General features: G+C 39.9%; 1 protein-coding gene across 1 annotated transcript in view; it reads left to right on the forward strand.

The window, feature by feature from the left end:
• The window catches only part of LOC129732533 (nephrin), a 307,910-nt gene that overhangs the window by 24,337 nt on the left and 258,443 nt on the right, over positions 1-25,130 (forward strand). Inside the window, exon 2 of the mRNA XM_055693486.1 lies at positions 19,241-20,351. Within this exon, the coding sequence (XP_055549461.1) occupies positions 20,207-20,351 (145 nt within the window). The 5' untranslated portion in view covers positions 19,241-20,206. The remainder of the gene's footprint in view (positions 1-19,240; positions 20,352-25,130) is intronic.

A 25,130-nucleotide genomic window follows, 5' to 3' on the forward strand; every position in this document is an offset into this window, starting at 1 on the left:
ACAAACAATGAAATTCAATGGAAAGAAATCAAATCCCATTCAAGGTACTTCAGGTGTTCCCCAAGGCTCCCAATGAGGACCACTTCTTTTTATTTTGTACATGAACGACATTTCCTTTATTCTCAAAATATTAAAGTTTCAATATATGCTGACGACCTGAAGCTGTTTTTGGAAATAAAAAACCAAAAAGATATCAATATATTTTAGAAAGACATCCATGCATCTCACATCTGGTGTAATATAAACCGATTGGAATTAAGTGTGAAAAATGCAATGTAATATCTTTTAGTAGAAAATTAACAACGCCCAAAATTGTAATTTCAATAAGTATTTAGAATGTAGAAAAATGTGATGTGTGTATTTATTTAAGATTTAGGAATATTCTTATATTCTAAACTTAATTTCATCGACCTTTATAACACTATCATACACAAGGCAAATGCCAAGTTAGGGTTAATCAAACGCTTCTGCTAAAGTTTTCTATAGCCGTACACTATCAAAACTTTGTATATCGCCTATAAGAAGTTAATACTGAAATATTGTATCATAGTGTGGTCTTCTCGTCTTGGGGTACATAAACAATTTCTACTGATTTCTACTGTTCTTCGTAAGCTAGGCTGAACCTCACATTGTCTTCCGTCATATGAAGTTCGCTGCATGTTGATTGACATTCAAACATTAAAATAACGGCGAGAGTACGCAGTAACTTCATGATAAACAAAAAGGGACCTAATATACTTCCATGTGGAACTCCAAGATCATGAGCCATTAAATACTCCGTTCAGGTCTGTCAGACAAATAACTTTCAAACCAGCTAAAAGCATAGTTCGTAATACGTATTCATAAAATGCAGGGAGACATCTGGTCACGGCAACGAAGAGAAAGGTAAAATCCCGTTCATCTCGTGCCGAGATCCCATTCTCGGTATCCGTGTTTTTGCTGCCGTGATAACAAATAAACGAGAATAATCCCACGTCATATGAACCCGTAATGAAGAGAAATTAAACAAAATTTCCGGGTGTCACTGTTGCGGCACACCAATGGCGCTTTTAAGCGCTCCAAAATCATTAATTTGTGAAGCAGTTGAAAAATGGTATGCCGCGCACCAAAAAATTGCGGATAGTGGTGAAACTCAATTTTACCCACGGCTCTACAAAAAGAAAAGATTTCTTCGCAGGTATTGAAAATTGATTTCAATCTACTTATTGAATGATTCATAGTTTATCGTTCACGTATCTTCAAAAGACTTAATACTTGATAGATCCAAATAGGTTCAATGACAAGTTTTGGTGGAAATAATCATCCTTCAAATTACTAACTCATATTGTAGAATGACGTTAGCCCGTAAAGACCCAAAACGAAACTTTTTTTCTTAAAAAAAGGGGGTCTTACGGGTTCGAAGTGAAATTAAAATTGAAATTGTTAAGATCGATATGTTTCAAACCAAGGGTCCAAGAAATGCATGAAACATCAAGATCTGGTGTTGTCTCAAAAAAAAAAAATCTCAAAAATGAACAACTTTCTGGGAAAGACTTCCAGTTCAAAAATTTTCTGACTCCTTGAGAGACGAAGCATAAAAAAATTAGAGACAGCACCAGATCGCAACGTTTAATGTTTTCCTAAGACATTAAGCATAAAAAATTCCATGTTTTTTCATCGGTCAAAAAAAAGGAAACTTGACGGTTTTTTTGCGGCTTCCGGAAGTCCGATTACAAGGGATATGTTAATCTTCGAGACCTTTGTCAGAGACGTGTAATTTATAAATTTTCGTACGTGTGGAGAGAACAACGACCGCCCGGAATCAAGTCGATTGCTAGATTGATTTCGTTAAAGAAATTATTTCGCTAATATGCGGATGTCGTTGTTTTTCTCACGGAAAACAAGGTGTCTAGCGTCAGCAGTTCAGAAAGCAAGAAAACTTCTTTTTCAGACTAAGCGACAGAAGGCTAGTTCGAATGTTTGTCAGTCTGTGGGAATGTAATTTTGTAACTATACCTGGCTCTGGGAAAGAATTGTTATACGATAGAGTTGGACTTTTCATGGGGGCTTTTTTTTTTTCAAAACAGTAACTCTTGATACCTACCGCTGAACGAAATTCTAAAAGTCGATTTGGATTGGCACCCTATTGTACACCCCATGTTGTTCTCGAATTGACCATTGACTGAATTAAGCAACGGATTTTTTTGCAGCACGCGCGTTGCACGGTAAGCGGTATCGCTAAAGACAGCAAGAAAACACTTGACCTTTTACGTTGTTCTCTTTTATTCAATCATTGCTACCGTAGCGGCTAGGTGCAACATCGAATCTGGTCGGCTGGCTACAGTCTTACCTAGTTGATCGTACTCTGTCTGTAAAACTAGGAAACAGCGAGTCATACAGTTTGTCAGGCGTGCCTCAAGGAAGCAACCTTGGACTGCTGTTATTTTTTTTATTCTCTAACGATGTTTGTTTTGTCATCCCACCAGGATGTCAATCAATCTACGCCGATGATTTGAAGATTTTCCTCGTCGTAAGATCTACAGCTGACTGTAAGGAACTACAGCAGTACATTGATGCTTTCTACAACTGGTGTATACGCAATTGCCTGACAGTTAGTATCTCCAAATGCTCTGTGATTTTATTCACTCGTAGAAAAACACCAATCCTATGGAGTTACAAAACCTTCGGTCAGCCGCTTGAAAGAATCACTGTAGTTAAGGATCTTGATGTGCTCTTAGATTCTCAAATGACCTTTAAAGATCACTACACGAGCATAATTGCGAATAGAAACCTAGGATCCATAATTCGAGTCGCCAAAAAATTTTCAGACCCATATAGCCCGGTTCATTATATTTTTCCCTGATGCGTTCGGTGCTAGAAACATCTGCTGTTGTTTGGTGCCCTAATGCGGAGATTTGGAAGAGTAGAATTGAGTCAGCGCAAAGCAGGTTTATCCGTTATACACTACGTACTCAACCATGGAGTAACCCGAGTGAGCTTCCTCTATACATTGATCGCTGCCGTTTACTGGATATGAACACTTTGGCAAAAAGGAGCTTCTTTGTGGGAAAACGTTTCGCTGGACGAATTGATGCACCGGCCATTCCGGTTTGTTATTATTAGTGTATCAACATTTCATTAAGACCACTGCGGGTCAGATGGAAATAGATATGAATAATAATAATGATAATAATAAAATACGTTACATCTAGTTTGGAATGAATTGTTAGTCAGTTTAGAAGCCAGTTTTAAAATATTCCATATTACGCCTTCGGTTGCCCAGAAACCGGTTAAGTGCCTGCAGGTCGATTTTTAGTTTCAGTTTTAATAACCCTGGGACACTGATTCCCACACAGACGGAAGATCCAAAAGTTAGCGCTGTGGAAGATGATCTACAATCACCAGTGTGCCTTCCACTGGTTTCATCTGTTGGTCCGTCCGCTGCGGAAGATATTTGAAATCCCCGCCTGCTCTGCTCTCTTTGCAACAGTGACCGGATAGAAAATGAAGACTTACTTTCTGCATGCTAGACTAGGAAATGGTAACAGAAATAAAACATTTTCAATAGCTGAATCGGTGCGGTCGAAAAATGAGCAATGAGAAGAAAAAAGTGAACTCAATTATTGCATAGTTTTTATCACTGCCAGCAACGATTTGGCGAGTGGTTGGAAAAAATATCAACTTCTTAAAATAAACGATTTTATGGCGCCTAAAAGTGCTATTAACGTTCCACAATAGAGTTTGTTTAATACCACAAGTAAACAAACGATCATCAACACACGATATCAGCACAAGCGTAACTATTCACATGCTCAGTAATGCTGTGCAGGGCGATTTGCCTGTTTTTCTGTTGGTCAGTCTGCTGTGAAAAGCTGCGATCGAATGAGCGGGTACGAAAACTATACAAACATGCTTGACAATCGTTGTCTGGTCAGGCCTGCTGCACTGGGATCAGCCGCAGCTCTACTTGCTGCGGGTCGAGCCAATTTCCAGTAAACCATGTCCCTGCTGCAGTGATCAATTATATAATGGAGGCTAAATTTCTGCATGCTAACATTTATACATGACCACTGGGAGTTATACTTTGAGCGAGTAAAATAACAACATAACAGCAAATCATTTATGAAGTCAAATCATGTGTATATCTCAGTGTTCACAAAAATTCTGGTCTATGTTCACACGTTTTTAGTTAGGGTATGCACTTTTACAATTAAGTTTTAAGCTCTCGGGATAGGGAATATAAATTTCAATGATTATTGTTTTTTTTATTTACTGTTTCTATCATTCTATTTTGGCTGTTCGTGTATCGGTAGGTTTTTTTCATATTTTTGAATAATTTTCGGCGTCACTTTTATTATGTCGGTTTTCACTCACTGACTATAAATTACTTTCCGAGAGTTTGGTAAATCTGTTGGTTGAGAGTTTGGTTGATAATTGTGTTCTTGTATATGGTTGTATCAAGCCTTAAAGTGTTGATGAATTGTCTTCGTTATTGTATTGTTTGATGTGAAGAAAGTTGTCATTCTGAAGAAGGACATTTTCCTCGCGCTCTATGTTGACATTACACGCAATTCTACGTCAAAAAGTATAAAAGTTAGGGGCTATAATGAAATTTTACTGTATTCGATTAAAAGTACGCGTGTTCTGCTGAAATGCAGGACTTGTTTTAGAGGAGTCGTTACACTTCATTCGAAATATTGGAGCGTCTTAAGAAAGACGATTAGTTTGACTTGACTGCAGTATTCCGGGCCCAGAAAATAAGTTTGTTATCCCTCAGCCACAGGAACAGGGTACATTGCGTAACAACGTTATACGCTGTTGAGTGGCTGAGAGTGCTGCACTCCCGCCATCTGTCTTTCGTACACACGGAAAAATCGTCTCGCGAAATTGAGAGAATGATAAAACTAAAAAAAGGGGGGTCACTTACAACATAGCTATGGAATGAACATCACGAAGCGAGGTGATATCAGTTTTGTCAAATTGAAACGGTGATTAACATCACGCAAAGCTAAAACGCGCACAATACTTAAGTGGGTCTGCATTTCAAATAGCTGCGTCAGCTAAGAAAAAATCCCTAACGAATTTTGGAACAAATATGATAGTAAATCGTAGTGAAATTACCGTATATTTAACCTCCTTAGCACAGCTTGTTATTTATTCCCGCGGTTTTCAGATCCTTTTCCGGGCTGTTGCACGTACCAAAAAAAACCCATTGCAAAATGCTGACTCACAATAGAACGAAAATAATGCTCTATGATTGCATAATCGTGACAGTCATATTTCTTTTGAGAAAGAAACTATTTCCAGGTTGCATTTCAGCAGCCAAAGATGCAGGGTAGAAGATACGCAAGAGTTATTGTGCACCACTAGGGAAAAAAAGCTGGGGAAATGCAATCTTGTATAACTTTTGCGTGTTGACTTTCATTGCATTTCCTCTGTCGGTTAGCCTTCAGTCAGATGTTTGCCTTGTTATTTTGTGAACCTGCTTTTTTGTGAAAGGAATTACAATTACAGAATTTCACAGTTACGTTACATAGAATGATAACAGCCTTCTTCGAATTAAACTACCAAATATTTCATTAAAGTACCTATAATCAGAAGCCAATTTATTTGAAACTCAATATGGCTGTTTTTCAATTTGCAGTGCGAAATCAGGGCAAACACATATAAAAAAATAATCAAGATAAAACGGCGAATCTCGTGCAATAAATGCAAACACAATTTTTATTTCCCAATTCAATAACTCTATCGGAAAATACCTCAACACTTCGAACAGGCCCAATCAGTAACCGCGTAGATTGAAACCCGAAACGGGTGGAAAAGCCGTACTCACGGTAAATGAAATCGGAGCCGCGCCACAACAGGCGAAAAAAAAGTCGCCGCGGGAGAAAATGGAAAAATAAACTGCACTACCGAGTCAATCATTGAGCGTTATGCCATTGCCGCGCTTGGTTTCTGCGAGAAAAAAAAGGCGAAATGAATTCACCGATAAATATTCGCAGCACGTTGAATGAAGTCAGCGTAAATACTGCTTATCTTGCCAGGACCGCGGTGAATCTCTCGATTGCGGATGCTGCGGTGTGTCGCCCTGCTGTACTCTCTGCCTTGCCAACCGCCATACCACCACCCCCTGTAAGGGCGGAAATAATGTGACCGTTATTCGTACGTACGCGAGCACTCACGGGTCTGATGTGCGGTTTGCTTGCTCGCCAGCGTAGGATCCCTGGCGTTAGATGGAGCTTTATTATTATATTATGATAATTACGACGAATGAAAATATTTTTATTTACAATTTGCGAGCACCGAGGGATGAAATTGCTCCTCCGCCGACACGCCCGTCTAATGCTGCTTCCGGTGATGTTAGTTTCGCGGTTACTCTCCCGGAGCTTCCTGTTCCCCTCAGCTGTGTGAGTTTTATTTTAATATCCTAGCGCACGGAGAGAGCTTATTGTGCATTCCGAAACCACGCCGAGTCATCCATTATTCCTTACTACGGTGGGCATCCGAGAACCGGCTCTCGACTGCGGTATTATTTAGCGTTGCAAAAAAAAACCGTCGCTGTTCTACTCCGTACCGGTAGCGGAAAGTGCTTGGGTAGCACTTTTTGCTAGTGAAAAATGAAACGATGATTCCTCGCAAAATATAATCTAAATAGTAAATGCAAAATAAGCTTGTCCAGCAAATGAATCCGACCTGCGCTGGCGTATGTTGTTATGATTAAACATTTGTGTGAGGACTGATAAAGCAGGGCATCTCATTACGGTATCCGATTTGTGTAGTAGATGAAAGGATTATTTGGAATTCTGTTTCAAATGCACGAAAGTAAACGCAAAAACTCCCGGTTTACATTATCGAACAGCATTTGGTTCCCTAATGAAGTGTTCCGCAAAATTGCCCGGACACGGATCGCGTCTCTTCGACACCGACGACGAACAGACGAAAGCTTTCACGGTGCTAACAGCAAACCGTGTCGGAATATATAATTAATTCTAGAAATGTAAATTATTTAACGCGAATTCCATTATCACTGCCATATTTGCTCACTGCCATCGTTCCATCCAGTAATGGCGTACGCTCCCCAACGCCGGCGCCGCTAAAATGGTCCACTTCAGGCGGCTTTCAGCTGCGAGTGGCGTTCGGTTGTCATGTGCCCGCGACTCAGCTGTTGATTCTGGCCCACTCCAGTTTGCGAAGGACTCTCTCGAAGTGGAAAATTATGAGCTATTCGATGTGTGATTGTTGCACAGCCGAACGTGCTCATTTTCTAAATATATGATTTAATTGGAAGTTTATGTAATGAGTCATTTATTTTGTTTTATATCATGTATCAGATTGATTCATTCAATAGATTTATATTTATGAAGCAGCTTTCATGTTATTATTGAATACTTGGAATTCGCACAATTTCCGGTTGGGCTGGGTTTTTTCTGATTTCATTGAAAATCAGTAATTTCATGCATTTAAAAGTTGCCTCATATTGGATATATTTACATCAGCTTGCAAAACGTCATATGCTAATCTATCGATTTGTTGGAAAATATCGCGCTGCATGATTGCTCGGTTAATGTGTGACTGACGATAGGAAAACGTAAAGGTGTAAATATACAATGCAGGTTATGATTTATGTCAATCGTTTTTGCAACAATCGATTGAAAAATAAGCTACGCATCTACCCATATGCAAAGAATTATATTTTCTATTGATTATGAGACTGCTTTTGGTTCAAAGAAATAATTTTACTGGCGGATGGTGCGACGGACAGTCACATCTCAGTAGCAATTTTGGATCAACGTAGCCTGTTTTAGATGAAACAACATACAATATTGTTTACCGAAAAATATCAATAAAAACCGATACAAATCTGATAACAATGATCAGGAGTTCGAAAAATTGATAGAACCTTGTGCAGACGAGTGATAAAAGCAATTAGTGAACAACATTTTCACCTCTTTCATTCCTCTCTACCCGTTAGGCAGCCCTTTTCAACAAAGACTGTTTACTATGTCTGTTTCTGTTCGTTCAATTATTTGAGTGATTATTTGAGTAAAGCTTCTACAAAAAACTCCAACTCTTGGAGGTATAATATCTTCTGATCGTTCTATTTTTCTTATAGAATGCTTTCATGTACAGCCAATGCTTATTGTAACCAAAACCAAAATAAATGAGTACTATGTGTTTGTTAACATTCATTACTTGTATGAACTAATGACGCAAAATGACACAAGCCGTTTCAGTGTAACGTTAAATTCCGGTAATGGCGACTGGATTTAATTCAGCTGCACAAATGAGAGAGAGAAATTAACTTTTGCTTTTTAGTTCGGACGTATTCCAAGAGTCGAATGTAAGCTTTCCAAACTCTGGTAGTAATTATGTCAACATTCCTAATCAAAAATACTGTTGTGGTTATTTTCTCTTTGGTAGGCTTGGGGACCATAGAAGAATCTTACTTACCTTACCAGTCAGCTCCAGGCCGAAGTGTCCCTTGCTGTTTGAAGAAGTCGTCTCCATTCAACTCGGTCCATGGCTGCAGCTCGCCAGCCATGTCGTCTGCGGAGGCCCCGCAGGTCGTCTTCCACTTGATCGAGCCACCTTGCTCGCTGCGCGCCCCGTCGCCTTGTTCCAGTCGGGTTGTTATCAAGAACCATTTTCACCGGGTTGTCGTCCGACATCCTAACGACATGCCCAGCCCACCGTAGTCTCCCGATTTTCGCCGTTTGAACGATGAGTGGTTCTCCCAGCAGCTGATGCAACTCGTGGTTCATCCGCCTCCGCCATGATCCATCTTCCATCTGCACTCCACCACAGATGGTACGCAACCCTTTTTCGTTCGAAAACCCCAAGGGCGCGTTGGTCCTCCACGAGCATAGTCCAGGTTTCGTGGCCGTAGAGGACTACCGGTCTGATCAGTGTTTTGTAGATGGTTAACTTCGTGCGGCGGCGGATTTTATTCGTGCGGAGTGTCCTCCGGAGTCCAAAGTAGGCACGATTTCCTGCCATAAGGCGTCGACGAATTTCTCTGCTGGTCCGCTTTGCCTTTCGAATAAAGAATGGGTGAGTTGAAATAACGAGCATTCTTACACAACTGCTAGCAACAAAGTACCAGTTTGTATATTGAACCAACGATTGGAATTATTTCATCTAGCTTTTTTTGACATCCCCGGTAAGCAAATGCGTCAATCGTATGGGATTTATATGGGTAAACCTTGAAACTTTTTCGTAATTTTCATCATGTAATAAGAAAACGACATATTAATCATTGAAATCGGTACAGTCGTGTATGAGCTATTCGCACTTGAAATCTTCCATTCCGCCAACCCAACACGTTATAGCTCATTTCTGTTTTCATAGCATGTATCCCAGTATAGTGAAGAGAGACGTAGTTCCACGTCAAAAAACTTTTATATCCTATGCATGCTCAAGAATATGCAGGTTTTTGTTTTTCCGGCCAAACTTAGGTACATATAGCAGAAAAAAAGTAGAAGGTTATATCTGACACACAACCGCATTATTGACGTAGGACTACTCCGAGTTATCGTTCATTGACACACAACACAGTGAGCAAGAGGAAAGAAAACTAGAATTACCACATCTTTGATTTTTACAAGACTTTTATTAAATTTATAAAGAAAGTTAATTTAATTTTACTCAACGATGGGAATTTCGAGCCCAGTGAATGGACAGTGAATAATAACAGGTTCGTTTTGCTTCAGAAACGGTGCGCTAGCTTGTTTCAACCGGCAGCAATACTGTTGTAATGTAAGATCAAAATCGAATTTCATGGCTATTAGTGTTTTAAAATCGTTTCTGGGGGTTCTGACGAGCAGTGGCAAGCCGTCATAAATCAAAACTTAAATTGAATTCATTTGTCCCGCCGCAGATTGCTTGAGATAATTTCTCATTGCGTGTGATTGCGGGAACATATGCAGCTAAGGAAATGAAAGAAAATTTAAACCGGGCGGAGCTTATCAGTTGCCAGTGTGCGAGTATAAAAGGAAAAGAACCGTCCGCGCGTTCAGTCATTTCGCATTTTGAGCTAGACCTGTGCGCGTCGCGGTCGCAGCATTTCTGTTTGGAGCTAGTGGAACGCTGGATGTTCCTGTTCGGATTAGACAACGAACTCTAATCATTTGACTGATTCTAGCGCTAACACTGGAGATGGAGAAAAATAGTTGTGATGAAAGTGATGGGCTGTCGAAAGGCTACTCTGCCGTTCCAATCATAGTAGTCCCATGTTCTACACAAAACTTATGCACGCTGGGACAACTATGCTTGGAAGGGTAGTACTTGTAGTAAACAAATTTGCTGCAGCGAAGGAATCTGCCGAAGCCCAGCACACAACTTTATCAAGCAGTTCAGAAACAGTCTTTTTCAAGACTTTTGAAAAATGTATAAGAATAGTTAATTCAATTTCATCCAACCAAGGATATTCATACTTTTTCGAAGCTGTATTTTAAATGGAATAGTTGTTTAAAATGTCCAAAAGCGTAACAAAAAATCAATCACGACGTGGCATTTCAAGAATCAATTTTACGTTTACATGCGCCATGGTTTGTGTCTACTCATGAAGTCTGTGCCAGGCATGCGCGCACGTGATTGGTTCATTGTAGGGGAAATTCGATCTTGAAAGTTTTCACTAATTTTCACTGTTGAACAATTAAGTAATAATGATCACTGAAGTATCACAAAAATGTCCATCATTTTATCAATCCAACGACATATTGATCATTGTAATCCATCATGTGGTTACACAAGTATTACCGTTTGAAATCTTTCATTCCGGCGTTACACCTTGGTATTTAGTTTTCTCAGAATGTATCTCAATATAGTGCGGTTAGACGTAGTCCTACGTCAAAAGTCAGCAGAAACTGCTTCTTTTTCGGGTTCTCACTATTTCAGTCAAAGTAGTGGTAAACCTTTCGGATAATGTAGTAGGAACGAGGTTTCCGTTACAACTGCCCCCATTCCAATAAGCTGTGAGACTTTTTGAAGAGATATACTAACATCGGCCTGTCATGCTAGCCTGCACGTAGGAATAATATTTTTATAATTCTCTATATGAATTTTACAATCGGCTATTGTGAAATTCACTACTACTATTGAAAAACATTTCATTCATTTGCGAGCACTTTGTGAGTCATATGAAAACTGATCGATTGCTCATGAATTGAATTTAAATTCTGAAGGGCTCAAAGATCGAAGGTTAACTGCGTCACTAGTGACAGCTATCTACTGAAAATTGTCAACCAAAAATGCCTTTGGGTGCTGTCGAAGACAGGGGGCTTTCATACAATACTTCACGTACATCAGAAGGAAGAGAGATTTTAGGAAATCGAGACGATATGTAACGTAAAAGAAGGGAAAGGGGTGGGTGGTAGTGACAGTGAAAACAAGATTTCCATAAGACTCGTATCGACTCTTGATAAAATGAAAGTCCTTTCTATAACAAAACTGGACAGAGGTTTGGGTCTGGGCCTCTTTAGGAAAATGTGATTGTGACGCGGTATTGGCATGAGAAACGAGGTTTCGATAAGACTCCTTCCTATTGATATAATAGTCCCTCTTAGAAAAAACCTGAACAGAGAGGAACATTAGGTGAGGTCTCTCCAATTGTAATTGTAATTTAATTGTAATTTGTAATATGGCGATATTGGTAGAATGAAAAGGAACTCGGTATAGTAGAGCAGTAAGCTTGAAAGGAGAGGGTGTAACCTACACACAAACTTGAATATAAATGACAAACATGTCACTTACTTCAATAGTGATACTGTCAAAAATTTGAAGTGCGGAGTACAGAAAGCAATTAAGCAATATTACTATATTGCTTGCGGTAAAAAATGAATTCTCCTTCGGATGGTGACGAAAAAAAAGACTAAACGGACAACTGGGACGTAATGAAACGACGCAACTTCCGGTAGGCATTCGTATTATAAATTTTCCAGTTCACGGCCTGTCCAGAGCGAAGGTAGAGCGGCTTTGCCATCCCCTTCTCGCTGATTGTCAGCTACAGTAGAACCTTCTCGGGAAACTTGGTGTGTGCAAGAAACTTCACCTCGGAGCTCAATTCCTTCGTGGAGGGAGTAAAACACGAGGAGCCCTACCAGTCATTGCCATCCAAAGTAAGATAGGTCTCGTCGTCCATCACCGCCACCACTTTGCGATTCGCCGGAAAAATTGACTGAACCATCTTATTCAGCCGCTACCACTGCGTCATTGTCTGCAGCTCCAAGAACAGAGGACGGGACAGCCGATTCCTAACATGTTTGTCCATGTCCATGTACCTGGTATTTTTTCGCTGTTTGGTCGGATGTAGCCACTTTTCCCTCGGTCTTCCTCTTCAACATCCTTTGGAGTTTCGCGTCACTCGGGGCTTTTATTTGATGCTATGATTGTTGTCAAATAATGTCAAGACGTTGTAAATGCCTGAACGTGCGCATCCGGCGTCCACAAAGTGCCACACGATATTCGTTTTCGACGTTCTTTTCCACTGCATACGGCCAGCGTGTTCGTGGCCTTTCACGAAGCCGCCGACCTCTACCTGGTTCCCTAGTGAACACTATTTTCACAATTCTTTCTTCCGACATTCGTACTAAGTGACCAGCCCACTGAAGTCTGTTCACGCTTCGTGTCCGCAGAGGGCCACCGAAAGGATCAGCGTTTTACACAAAGCGAATTTCGTCGACGTTTGCAAGTTGCGGGACCTGAGCTTGTTACGCAGTCAGTAAAAGGTCCTATACACTGCTGCAATCCGTTTTCTCACTTCACGGGAAACATCGTTGTCGCATGCCACATTTGTTCCAAGATAAACAAATTCTTCAACAACTTCAAACACTTCCCCGTCAATCACTACCTCAGCACCAATACCACTAGACCTGTCTCTGTTACTACCCGAAACCATGTATTTCGTCTTAGTAGAGTTAATGGTCAAGCCTATCCTCGTCGTCTTACTCTTCAGGGGCACAAAAGCCTCATCCACTGCCCTGGTTTCAGTCTGTTGAACAGGATACGCGACAGTATTTTGTATACCGAACTCAAAAGGGTGAGCCCTCTGTGGTTGGCATGAATAGCGTGAAAAGGGGCAAAATAGATTATTTCCCGTGCTCTGCACAAAATTAAACCATCACCAATCGATTTATTGACCAATTTAACATAAGCTATGCTATAAATCAGGCTGCCAGCCCAGCGGTATTTAATCAGTGGGAATTTGGGTTCATTTTTTTCCCAATGTGCATTGTTTTGTTTGTCAGCAAATTCTCCTCTCTGTCATTGCACATGGCGGGCACTGGTGCAGTCTTGTGAGTTCAGCTGATAGATTTGTCAAGTTTTGTCTGCTGACTCATGGATTACTATGATTGATGCTGCATGGGTAGTTCCGTTAGTGCGTGTGAAGGGGAACCCATGAATAATAGTCCATTTTTTTAATGCAAACCCATGCAGTTGTTAGCTTTAGTTGTTGATTTGATATCCTTATATTTGATATTTGAAATTGTGTGCGTTGTTATTTGAAAACTACATTTCACAACACGGAACTCAATCAGCAGTCGAGTCAGGACTTATATTGTTCAGCACTTTTGCATGAAAGTTAAAAATAACCGTCATAAACACAAACCTTTAAGTGCCAGTGAAAATCGATTTAGCGGTAGGGCTCAAAAGTTTCGTCTTCTCGAAAAAAGTCGCTATGTTAAATTTTAGCTCGATCGGACGTCAGGAACACGTGACTCAAAGCAGTCATAGTTTTACGAAAAATATCGTCGAAGAAAAAGCACAGTGAAATCGAAATTTTTTTCTAGATGCAATTTGTCTTCGAAATGCTTGAAACATCGAGATTCGATGTTTACGCGAAAAAAATTTCTTCGAAATCAGCTTTCGGGGTCTAAGAAAATTTGCGAGCCAATGGCATACGCATAAACGAATTAACTTTCGAATTTATTTTTGCAGTAGGATCCAAAAGATACGTCTTATCGAATACAGTCCCCATGCCAATTTTCAGCTCGATCGGACATCGGGAACACGTGCCTCAAAAAGGTCAAAGTTTCACGAAAAATATCAATTCAAAAAAGCAAACTCGGCGTTTTATTTTAGTGACGTTTGCTGTTTGACTTTCATTTCAATTTATCAAAGGAACGGTGAAGATCATTTGGCCATTTTGTTAGCAAATGTTATTGCGTGACAAACGCTCGAGGCGCGTACGAGGCATATAATAAATAAATAAATAAGTGTTATTGCGTGACCGTGAAATATTTCATCGGAGTATAACAGCTCGTTCCAAGGATGTGAATCTTGCGCAGGGATCCCCAAATCATACTACGCACTTGATGCGCCGCGAATTAATTACTTACTTAAGTTCGGTAGGGATGCAGTCATTTTCTGCTGTCTCTTGTTTATTCTTAGATTTTACAAGTTTCCTTGATTTCGTTCAAGGCAGACGGATCCAAAGCTTGTCCATCATCCTCAACATCTCTCCCTTTTCTGTCGACAACTCTTTCTTCTTCAACGTTAAACCTCGAAATATTGTTTCTAACGCATGGCCACCAATGTCTCATAGGTTTTTAGGTTACCTTCGACGTGTAGGTCTCGCAAGAAATCGATGACATCTGGAAAATGCCGTCCGTCTACCAAAAATGTGGTCGGTTTAGGAGCAGGCTTTACCATAAGGGTATTGCCATATGTGTTTCCGGATATCTCTCAATGCAAAATATTTGCTGCAGACTGCCAGACCTTTGCCTGCGGTGAAATTCCTCAACTTCAAGCCATTCCCATTATCGGAACGTCGTACTTGAAAGTCTTTCCCTTGAAAGAATCGTTCGGAATCCACGCTTACCCGTCTTCAGCAAACGCACTTCATGGATGGCTGCGACTTTTTCCAGCACTTTTTACAGTTTTCACGGCTATAACGCTCACGCGTACCGATTCGAATAGAGCTCTGATGTTTTCAGTGTCGAGTTTCAAATCATTGTCTCTTTTCGTTCGCCTGCTTCGATGCCCATTGTCGTATTTGCCTCTGAATTGTTCACAGCGGGGTACTTTCGACATACTGCCATGGAAGGGCCTCGATGCCTTGTCCCGCCACAGGAATTCCGTCTTGTATATAGCTGGCAAGACACCGCATTCTCACAACTCAGCCGTCCGCTCCGAATCAGACGCAGTTATACGCCGTCCAATATGGAAGAGCAGACGGTTACGGAAACCTTTTTCTGTTAGCATAGGACCAAAATTTCCACCAAGGTCGGAACCGGATCTTCACTAAGATTAGGGGTAAGCGGGGTAAGACCACCCCTTTAAGCAATTCTGTTTATAGAAAAAAAATTTGCGGCTGCAATTTCATTTTTTTTCGCTAACAGGTTCTTCTATTCAATACCCGCATTTAAAAAATAAGAACTGAAATATTTTTGTTTATTTTCCAGCTTTTTTTTTAATTTTTAAAAATTCATTGAAAATGTGCCATCCACCAGCGGGGTAAGATCGCCCACCGTTTTTTGAGGATAAACAATATTTTTAGGGCCGAAACGGTTGATTTTATCGGTATAGTGTCTCTGACAGTGTTATAGATGGTATTTTTTTTCTTTTTAAATAAAATATACACTGTGAAAAATCTGAAAAAAAATTTTTTTTTCTAAGTTTCAACTTATTTTGTTTTCTGATTATTCAAGTTCAGATCAATGTTTAGGTAACTTTTTTGGTTTTCAAAATAAATAGATTTTTCAGAATTGGGGGTTTTCAAGATATTGAATTCATAATATACCTATCTTTAAGCTTAAAAATTAGAACTCATTAAACCTGTCTGTATATTCTTTTGAAGACTTATTATGTATAGAAAATACTAACAATTATTATTTCTTTTATTAATATTTTCAATTTTCTATGTTTTTTTTTTTTGAAGAACAAAATTATCAACGACTCTATACACCAAACAAACCGTCCAAAAAAAATTTTTCACAAAAATTGAGCTATTAATATTTCTATTACTCCATGATCCAACAACCATAAAATTTTAGTTTACCTTTTGCAGATTTTACAGGCAAAAACATATTTTTTCAAATAAATTTGAAAAAAAAAAATATATTGTTAATTCTATTTTTATATCTTTTCTTTGAATTTTTTTAGAGTGTGTATTTTTTTCGGAAGCAAAAAACTACTATTTTCAATTCTGCCGGAGAAGTCATACCAATCAAACAAACCGTCCTGGCTCTAAAATTATTTTGGTTCATTAACACCATTTTCACACAGGTTTACTTTTTTCAAAAATAAGTCTTGTTAAAATATATTACTAGAAAAGCTTCAACCAAATCGAAAATGGTCGATTAACATCGATGTCTTATGTGGCTTGAAGTTGCTTTATTGATCCTGTAAATATTCCCTTTGTAGTGTCGAGGCATTTGGGTCTTGAAGTAAAACAACAAACAGTTGGATACGTGGCGGTTTTACCCCTTGTATAGTGGGCGACTTTACCTCCAGTGGAACATTTTCATATTTGACCGAAAAAGTAGTCAAAATTAAAGATTACTCACGGCCTTCGATATTTCCGAAAGAAGATAGATTCAGGCAAGCGATTAAACGTATTTTCACGAACAAAACAATTGATTTTTAGACTGAAAAACCTTAAGTCCCGTTGCCGCAAAACAATAGCGCATTGACTGGTTGCCAGCTGAAAGGTTGTTTTTGATTATTTCTGCGACCGTTCGCGCACTATCAAAACAGAAAAACGTGCAAAATGTTATGTAGTTATTCTGTAATAGACACGTTAAAGAAATTTTTCAATTATTTTATAACTTGGTAGTAAAACTACAGTGGGCGGTCTTACCCTGTTTACCCCTACTTGTATCCTAGTTAGTTCTCCGAAGATTAAGATAGAAACGTTCTCGCTAGAGCTGATATAACCAACCTGAATTTTTGCGTCAGTTTGCTCATCGAATGAATAATTGCAGGTACCCAGTCAGAAATTTTGGCTTGAAAAAGGGGTCCGCCGAGTTAAAGGTCTGGGAACCCCTAATCTAGTGCATCTTAAATGCTGCTGCGTTTTTTGGAGGTGAAAATTGAAAAATATTGGTTGTGATTTTCGAAGAATCTCTATACCTAACACTCTAGTGCCCAATGCCGCCTTTTGGCGGGCTTCGATCAAACCTCTAAAAAGCTTCAATAAGTTCAATAAAAAGTGTTTATAATGATTCATAGTAATTTCACCGAAGCCCGTCTAGAAACTTGGGCACTAGAGGGTTAAAAAGATTTTTTTCAGCACTGATTCGGATATATTCTCTCAGTGATTCTCCTAATTTTATATCGAAGGAAATTTGTTTCGGGCTAGAAATTTGAACAAATCAATTCAAAAGTTATTAAATGTCATATTGGGAGGAGAACTTTATTCCTTTCCTAATTTGTATATGCGTTTAACACGATTTTTTCACAACACTGCAATGATTGAAATCGAAGGTTACGGACACAGTCAGAAAACGCGTTTATCTGATGAAATAAAAGATGGCGGCCAAAACTTTGATCACTTCAAATGAAATCCCTACCATTCTTCTGCTGGTTGCAGGTATCAGTGAAGATTTCAGAGATTCAGTTTGATTGAAACTAGAGCCCAGGCTTGTAAACGGTCAGCATTTTCATTTGATTTCGATATCTTAGCGTGCGTCACAGTAGGCTGTCGCTAGTAAATGTAAAACAACCGTGATATACTTACGAACTAGAGAAAGAAATTAATTCAATGATATAGGTAATTTTCAAAATTTCCTAGAAGAATTCTAGAAAAAATGTCAAAATACGTTCGAGAAATAAACGTCAAGGTGGCCATGTTTGTTAAAGAATGTATTTAGACTGCGAGCCTTTCCACCGTCAAAAGAAAAAGTAAACAATCACCTATCGCAGTGAAAAGTGATTCTACCGTGAATATTTCGATGCCTTCCAGAGCCTGAGGCTGCGACCCGCCGCTCTTAATTTTAGAACATAAAGCTGCTCGGATGCTCTTGATTTGAGTTTGACAGCTGAAGGGCACGAAAAAGAAAAGAAAATGAATTGAATTGAAATCGAAGGTTATCTGCGTCACTATCTCCTGACAATGGTCGACTGAAAATGATTTTCCTTCCATGCAAATTGTTGCTTCCATACAAACTTCACGTATATGGAGAGAAGAGGGAGTTAAGAAAATCTAAACGATATGTAACGTAGAAGGAAGCTTGTTGGTTGTTGTAGGGTTTGAAATTGCATTACATCACATGAAACGAAAAAAAATTATTCAAAAAGTGTATTCTATTTTTTGTTCGTAACCTCCTTATTCAATTCTTGCTTGCGGAAGAGTTGAAACAACCTCATCAAAGCATTGAAACTTGCTTCTTTTTTGATGAAAAAAAGTTTTTACTCACAGTTTATAATTTCATTTTCATAATTTGTGATACATTATTATCAAAATTGTTTTCCTATAATAGTAAATAGTTGAAAATATTTCAATCAAATAATTCAAACATAATAAGTATTCCAATCACATTAATAAAAATAACTATGAAACAAAGCAAAATCTAGTAGCATGTAGTCTAGTTTCTTCAGACCGACGAGATAGGAAAAGATTATGTATTTGATCATGTGATGAATGGTACCTATTAACCTAAACTACAGCGATCCTTGTATAAATTTATGACATTCCAAGTGAATGTTTATCGACGTGCCTTGAAATAGAGCATGTAACATAATACACATTCCTGGTAACAATGAACGGATCAATTTTCCGAATTCAATAGCGATAGAAGGGAAATGGATAACAGTACCGGGGAAAACTCATCTCGTTCCCTCTGACAGATATATATTTTTTTGTTTGTATTATTTTGCCCTCAAAAGAACTCATTTAGTTTCATATGCTAGTTCTATTTGTTGAACTGAATAACGCACTCGAATCTTTTCCCACATCAGTTCCCTTCAATTCAATCCTAATGGTATTGTCTATCTTACTAAAAGTTCGTTAGAATTTTTCATACTTGGATATGCAAGAGAGTAACTGAGGAACGAAAAATTAAAAGCTTGTTAGCTTAAACAAAAGATTTTTAATTTGCACTTTCTGTAAACGTAAACGTAAACGCTTTCGTCTGTACTCTTGCAGAGTACGAATTCCGTCAGCAATGGGGGCTGTAAACAATAGGCCCTTTTTTCAGTCACCACCAACCGAAACCCCAAAATCCCACCAGAAACACTCAATCATTTCGATATTCAAATCGAATCACCCCCGCCTGGAAGTTTCTTATTAATACAAAACCATTTCTTTTCCCATCACTTCCAGATTCGAGCGATAATAAACTCCGCACGTAGGAAATCCGTCCTTAGGCAAGATTCCGCGGCCGGAGTCGTCGATCGACTGGCTTTAACTTGAAAGTGGATTCCCAAACCAGCACAACCGGCAGACCGAGGACAGCAGACGAGGGGATTTATTTTAATCAACCACGACGACGCATAAATCGGGTGTCACATTTCCATCTATTGAAGCCGAGTCTTCGGGAAACTTTGGCGAAATCGGAATGAATATTCAAAAGCAACGGACCACTGCCGCAGCAGTGGTAAGCCCAACAGTGTAGTGTGTATTGAGAGGAAGCAAGAAAAAATCCCGAATCCTGAACCCTAATGGAGCTTTAATCATCCGTGGTGGATACGAAGGATTTGCCAGTCCCTCTGCTGGCTACCACCACTCCGACCGGACTGACGTTCGATCTTGGGCGAGAGATTTAGATACAAAGATGTGATTGTGTTATTAATTTAGTCGCAAAACACAGAAAAAAAAGTGAGTGAGTGAAAACTCTTCGGAGTAACTTTTGAAATCGTTTCCTGTCGAAAAACGAAAGTGCGAAGTTCCGGTCACTGGCTGGATTACGCAGTGCCAGGCACGTGCGAATGGAATTGTATGGATATGTTTCAGCAGCCTACGGTGGTCGTGAAAAAGCGTAAGAAAAAAGTATCATTAATTACCATCTAGCGGAAAAGCCGTTGTAGTGCGTGGGTAGTGAAAAAGAAAACCGAAAAAAAAAACAACAACAACAACAAAACGAAATCCTTGGCCAATTCCAAGGTCGACCAAGCTCGCGCGAGGGGTCAGAGAAAAGCATATTAAATCATCACTCCTAGTCCTAGTCTGGATGTGATTTGAGTTGTTTCGTTATTTTTCTGCTTTTACTGCGGGAAAGAAAAAAGTCCGAAAGCGTGGATGTGTTTGTGAGGTGAAAGGAAAGCAGCCACACGAGGGAAGAAGTGAATAATGGCAGAATACGTGACAAAGCAGTATTATTATTTATGGATTGTCGTTTGGATCGTCGGGATGCTGGACCTGGGCGAAGTGAGCCGGGGGAGTGCCCAGGGCAGCTCTCTAGTGGAAGCCAGCTCCGTCATTGGCGATGAAAACGGTGAGTTGTATATCTTCGTTTTGCGTTGCGCTGGCCTAATTGGATTAGGACGCCCAGTTTCTGCTACCAACCGTTTTTATGCGGCACCCCTTTGTTGCATGTACTTTACCGGTGATTGCATTTTTCATGAGGCCTTTGGTTTGCACAGTGCATTCCCATGGAGACCCGTGGTGTTTCGTTGTTTGCAAGCGCAACCGGGTTCGTTTATGGCATTTTAAATGGATGTCAAGTAAGCTAAGACTGGTTGCTTGAAAATGGTTTTCTAATCTGTCAGCCTATGGCAGTGTTATACATATTAAATATTTTTCCGCGTCGCTTGATGATTTTTTGCCAACATTTTCCTGTTGGTTATTCGCAGTAATGGTAGGGAGCAGCACCTGCTCACCATCGCTGATGCGAACCAACAATTTATCGTTCTTGCTGCTTGTGTATAAGAAACACGTACACCTTTTTACTCTGGACGTTTTTTTTTTTGTTTTTGTGAGCTAAACTTATGTTTTCTGTTCAGAGCTGGATAAAGAAAAGCTACTGGAGGACTAGAAAATAGTGTTACTAGATTTCGCTTGCTAAAAACTCTTGTTTGACGGCTGATGCTTGTTAGTTTTACGGCTTTTTGGTTTTATTCAACCATGAATCGTTAACTACATTCTCATAAAAAATTGGAAGGAGCTTTTAGAAACAAAATATACTTGTTTTTATTTTCTTCTTAGCCAGTGTCGCTTCATACGCTTCTATACATATACATTCTTGAATAAGCATATCCAACGAGTACTTGCCACCAACACTTTTTTTCCCTAAACGTATTTTAAGATTTTTTCTAAAAATGAGAATCACGCACGTTGTGTGCAAAGATTTTGGAAATTGATTATCGTGTAATTATATATCTCAACAAAAATATAATTAGGTAGACAGCAATAAAACAAATTAACATCGCCGAAAGAATGACGGTTGGCATCTCTTCGATGCATGACTGTTATTCTACCATTTGTTTTGAGTGCGAGAGCCCTTGGTCGTTCCACATTTACGAGCAAGAGCCTACTGTGACGCACACTAACAAAGAGAATCGAATAAAAGTGTTAATCGTTTACAAGCCTGGTCGTAAGCACAAAAAGGGGCTATAGAAACATGACGAAACACTTATTTTTAGACACCGTTTCAACCACTGTTTACCGGAATAGCTTCCAAAACGTGTTCTACATAACCCCAACTTTTTTACATCGTAATATTCACAACTAATGGAAAGATTTAATTGAAAATTTCACAGTGCAGAAGGCTTGAAAAATCTTAATCGTTTCGAATTTGAATTAAAAAACAGATTTTCTGTACATTGGGTAGTTTAATTCATAAAGCAAGGCCTCGCTTTTGGCGTTTTTTGATTTTCTATCAATGCTTCCAACAAGTAAAACGTAGCGTTACCTGTATACCTAGGGAAAAAGTGTCAACTGATGCTTTATATTTGGATCATTTATACTGTGTGTGCGGAAGTGAATGCTAGTATAATTTACAAAACTTAACTTCGATTACGGCCGAGATTAGCTACATTTTACTAACAATGTATAAGGGAAATGGTTCACCTGCATTAAAACAATTCAATGGTCTTTTTTTTTTTTTTTCTTCACATAACATTTATTTGACACGGCACAAATACAATTTAATGTTTAACGGCGCCAATTATATCTGATGACTTAAAAACTAAAGCAAATTTTTTATCCTCGCTGCCGACTACGAGCTGAAATTAAGTCTAACTTAAAACTAGCATGGGATTTCCAATCAGTGTTTTGTTGTTCAATGGTCGTCTGATAATCGTCGAATGGCATGTATGGATTCGTTCTGCTGAGCCACGATGTCGTGAGTTGGGACAGAGGCTCGTAGTCCTTGGGTCCTGGTTCTATTGTGCGGGGTCTGGTTGCTGGTTTTGTGCTTAAGGTTCAAACGTGTTCTTGTCGTTTTGTTGGGTGTAGACGGAGGGGAACGGGACTAGACTGGGGCGTGGATGGATTTCAGGAAAACGTATATAAGGGACATGTAGGATAGGTCACGGCTCGCCAAGACATCACGAACAGGAACAGCCGGCTGTCTACCCTCGGCCTGCAGGGAAGCTATTAATTTAGACCTGGCGTCACGGTGTACAGGGCATGACCAAACCACATGCTCTATGTCGTGATAACCTTCACCACAGGCACAGATACCACTTTCCCCGAGCCCAACACGACGGAGGAGCGCGTCAAATCTATAGTGATTGGACATAAGCCGGGACATCACGCAAATGAAATCCCGACCTACATCCAACCCCTTGAACCACGGGTTCGTCGATACTTTGGGGATTATGGAATGTAACCACCTTCCCAATTCCCCTCTGGTCCAAGCATTTTGCCAACTGATGATCGTATTCTGACGTACAAGTGCGAAAAATTCATTAAAGGCAATTGGTCTTTCATAAATATCACCGTTTGTTGCGCCCACCTTAGCCAAAGAGTCCGCTTTCTCATTACCCGGTATCGAGCAGTGAGAAGGGACCCACGCTAAGGTAATCTGAGTAGATTTTTCGGATTAAGCACTCAGATGTTCCCGTATTTTCCCCAGGAAATACGGAGAGTGCTTAACATCTTTCATCGATCGGAGAGCCTCAATGGAACTGAGACTGTCCGTAAAGATGAAATAATGGTCCGTGGGCATTTTTTCGATAATCCCTAGGGTGTACTGAATTGCAGCTAATTCTGCGACGTAAACAGAAGCAGGATTATCGAGCTTATGGGAGACGGTTAAATTGTTATTGAAGATACCGAAGCCAGTGGACCCATCAAGAAGTGATCCGTCAGTGTAGTACATATTGTCGCAGTTGATGTTTCGATATTTATTGGAAAAAATTTTAGGGATCTGCTGCACGCGTAAATGATCCGGGATTCCACGAGTTTCTTCTATCATGGATGTATCGAAAAACACAGTAGAATCAGAAGTATTTGATAAGTCGACACGATTTGGAATATTCGAAGAAGGGTTAATATTTTGGGACATGTGATTGAAATACAATGTCATAAAACGGGTTTGAGAATTAAGTTCGATTAACCTTTCAAAATTTTCAATCACGGGACGGTTCAAGACCTCACATTTGATAAGAATACGAGAAGACAGGCTCCAGAAGCGGTTTTTCAATGGTAGTACTCCAGCTAAAACCTCCAAACTCATCGTATGGGTCGACTGCATGCAACCCAAGGCGATACGCAAACAACGATATTGTATTCGCTCCAGTTTGATCAAATGTGTGTTTGCTGCGGAGCGGAAGCAGAAACACCCGTATTCAATAACAGACAATATCGTTGTTTGGTAAAGCCTTATGAGGTCTCCTGGATGGGCTCCCCACCATTGTCCGGTTATTGTACGAAGAAAATTCACTCTTTGTTGACATTTTTTCATCAGATACCTCACGTGACAACCCCAGGTGCTTTTAGAGTCGAACCAGATACCAAGATATTTGTGTACCAAAACCTGAGAAATCGTTTTACCCATTAATTGTGTTTGAAGCTGAGCAGGTTCATGCTTCCTAGAAAAAACTACTATCTCAGTCTTCTCCGGAGAGAATTCGATACCTAGCTGTAAAGCCCAAGCAGACAAATTGTCCAAGGTATCTTGCAATGGTCCTTGCAAATCGGCAGCTTTGGCTCCTGTAACAGAGATTACACTGTCGTCTGCAAGTTGTCTTATCGTGCATGAATTTGCCAGACATTCGTCGATGTCATTTACATAAAAGTTGTAAAGAAGGGGGCTTAAACATGAGCCCTGGGGAAGACCCATGTAGCTAATGCGAAAAGTTGCCAAATCGCCATGCGTAAAATGCATGTGCTTTTCGGACAACAAATTGTGCAAAAAATTGTTCAAAATTGGAGAAAATCCTTGTCGGTGAAGTTTACCCGAAAGAATGTCAATAGAAACGGAATCAAAAGCCCCCTTAATGTCCAAGAACGCAGACGCCATTTGTTCTTTACGAGCATACGCCAGCTGAATATCTGTTGAAAGCAACGCAAGACAATCATTCGTCCCTTTGGCACGGCGGAAGCCAAGTTGAGTTTCTGATAGTAGACCATTTGATTCGACCCAGTGGTCTAAACGACGGAGTATCATTTTTTCCATCAATTTCCGGATACAGGATAGCATTGCAATCGGCCTATAAGAGTTGTGATTAGAAGCTGGTTTCCCTGGTTTTTGGATGGCGATCACCTTCACTTGCCTCCAATCCTGCGGTACAATGTTTTGCTCCAGGAACTTATTGAACAAGTTCAACAAGCGCCTCTTGGCATTGCCGGGTAGATTCTTCAACAAGTTGAATTTGATTCTATCTAATCCAGGCGCGTTATTGTTACAGGACAGGAGGGCAACTGAAAGTTCTGCCATCGTAAAAGGTGATTCTATCGCGTCGTGGCCCGGAGACGCATCGCGAACAATATTTTGCTCAGGAACAGAGTCCGGACATACTTTCCTGGCAAAATCAAATATTCACCTACTTGAAGACTCCTCGCTTTCGTTGACCGTTACGCGATTCCGCATTCTTCGGGCTGTGTTCCAAAGAGTGCTCATCGATGTCTCCCTCGACGTCTCGTTCACGAACCGACGCCAATATCCACGTTTCTTTGCTTTAGCCAAGCTTTTAAGCTTGGTATCAAGCTCCGAATACCGTAAATAGTCGCCAGGTATACCTCCCGTCTGGTAGGCCTTAAACGCGTCGGATCTTTGCGTGTAGACATCGGAGCACTCTTGGTCCCACCACGGAGTGGGAGGCCGTTC

Source organism: Wyeomyia smithii, chromosome 3 (genome assembly GCF_029784165.1).
Source record: "Wyeomyia smithii strain HCP4-BCI-WySm-NY-G18 chromosome 3, ASM2978416v1, whole genome shotgun sequence".
NCBI lineage: Eukaryota > Metazoa > Arthropoda > Insecta > Diptera > Culicidae > Wyeomyia > Wyeomyia smithii.